This window comes from Buceros rhinoceros, unplaced genomic scaffold (genome assembly GCF_000710305.1).
Source record: "Buceros rhinoceros silvestris isolate BGI_N320 unplaced genomic scaffold, ASM71030v1 scaffold40929, whole genome shotgun sequence".
Taxonomy (NCBI): domain Eukaryota; kingdom Metazoa; phylum Chordata; class Aves; order Bucerotiformes; family Bucerotidae; genus Buceros; species Buceros rhinoceros.
In genome coordinates, this window is record NW_010430475.1 from 1 (window position 1) to 970 (window position 970).

The 970-nt window shown below is 51.8% G+C and overlaps 1 protein-coding gene across 1 annotated transcript in view; it reads right to left on the reverse strand.

Annotated features, from left to right (window-relative positions):
• Nucleotides 1-6: 6 nt before the first annotated feature.
• FEZF1 (FEZ family zinc finger 1) overlaps nt 7-970 on the reverse strand; it is a gene marked incomplete at its 3' end in the record, with an annotated part of 2418 nt that continues 1454 nt past the window's right edge. The window contains exons 3-4 of the mRNA XM_010143050.1: nt 802-934; nt 7-130 (exon numbers count right to left, since the gene is read on the reverse strand). Of these exons, the coding sequence (XP_010141352.1) occupies nt 7-130; nt 802-934 (257 nt within the window). The remainder of the gene's footprint in view (nt 131-801; nt 935-970) is intronic.

Consider the following 970-nt stretch of genomic DNA (forward strand, 5'->3'; position numbering starts at 1 on the left):
AAGGGCTTCTTGTCGTTGTGGGTGTGCATGTGGAAGGTCAGGTTGTAAACCTGGTGGAAAGCCTTGTTGCAGATATTGCACTTGAACTGCTTCTCCCCGCTGTGAGTCAGCTTGTGGTTTTTGTAATTGCCTGGGAACGAGACCAGAAGGGCAAAGGGCTGAGAACTGGACTCTGCAAAGAGGAGGAAACAAACAAACAAACAAACAAAAAAAGCCCCAAACCCTGTCCCATTCCCAGAGCTCGGGTTTAGCCGAAAATTACTGTCGATCTCTTAGCAAACTCCCGCCTTCTTCCCATGCTCCCCGCGGCTGTTCTTTTGACAGACGAGAAGGGAATCGAATAAACCAAATCACCTCCAAAAACCAAAATCACATCAAATCCAGAAATAAGACCCCTGGGTTTAGCCTTCGCAGCATCACGAGGAGAAAAACTAACCAAACTCTTGCAGTCGGAGGGGGGAAAAAAGGCGGTGGACTCGTTTGCCGAACTCCGCTGAAAGCTGCGCGTTGTGGTGCGTGGAAAGGGGTCGCTGCCCAGGGAAAGGCTGCCCAGGGAAATACTGCCCACGGAAAGGCTGCCCAGCGCTCCCCCGAAAATGAAAGCCTTGTCCCGTTCCGTGGACCGTGCCATAGGAAATGCCGTAGGGGCTAGCGATACTTACAATTAACCTAAATCTCTAATAACAGGAATCAAAACCAAAATCAACTCTTCCCCACGCACCCCCTGTCACAAATCTTCCCGACGCTTGACCTCTCCCTAGGGGGGCCCCGGGCAAGAGAGAGAGCGCCGGAAACTGGTACCTTTCTGGTGAAATCCTTTGCCGCAAAATTCACAGACAAAAGGTTTGTAGCCGGCGTGTATTCGCGTGTGTGTGTTCAGGGTCGAGCTCCGGTTAAAGGCTTTGCCGCACTGGTTGCACTTGTGTGGCTTTTCCTGGAGGGAAACAAACGCCAAGTCATGGCTTGCAGG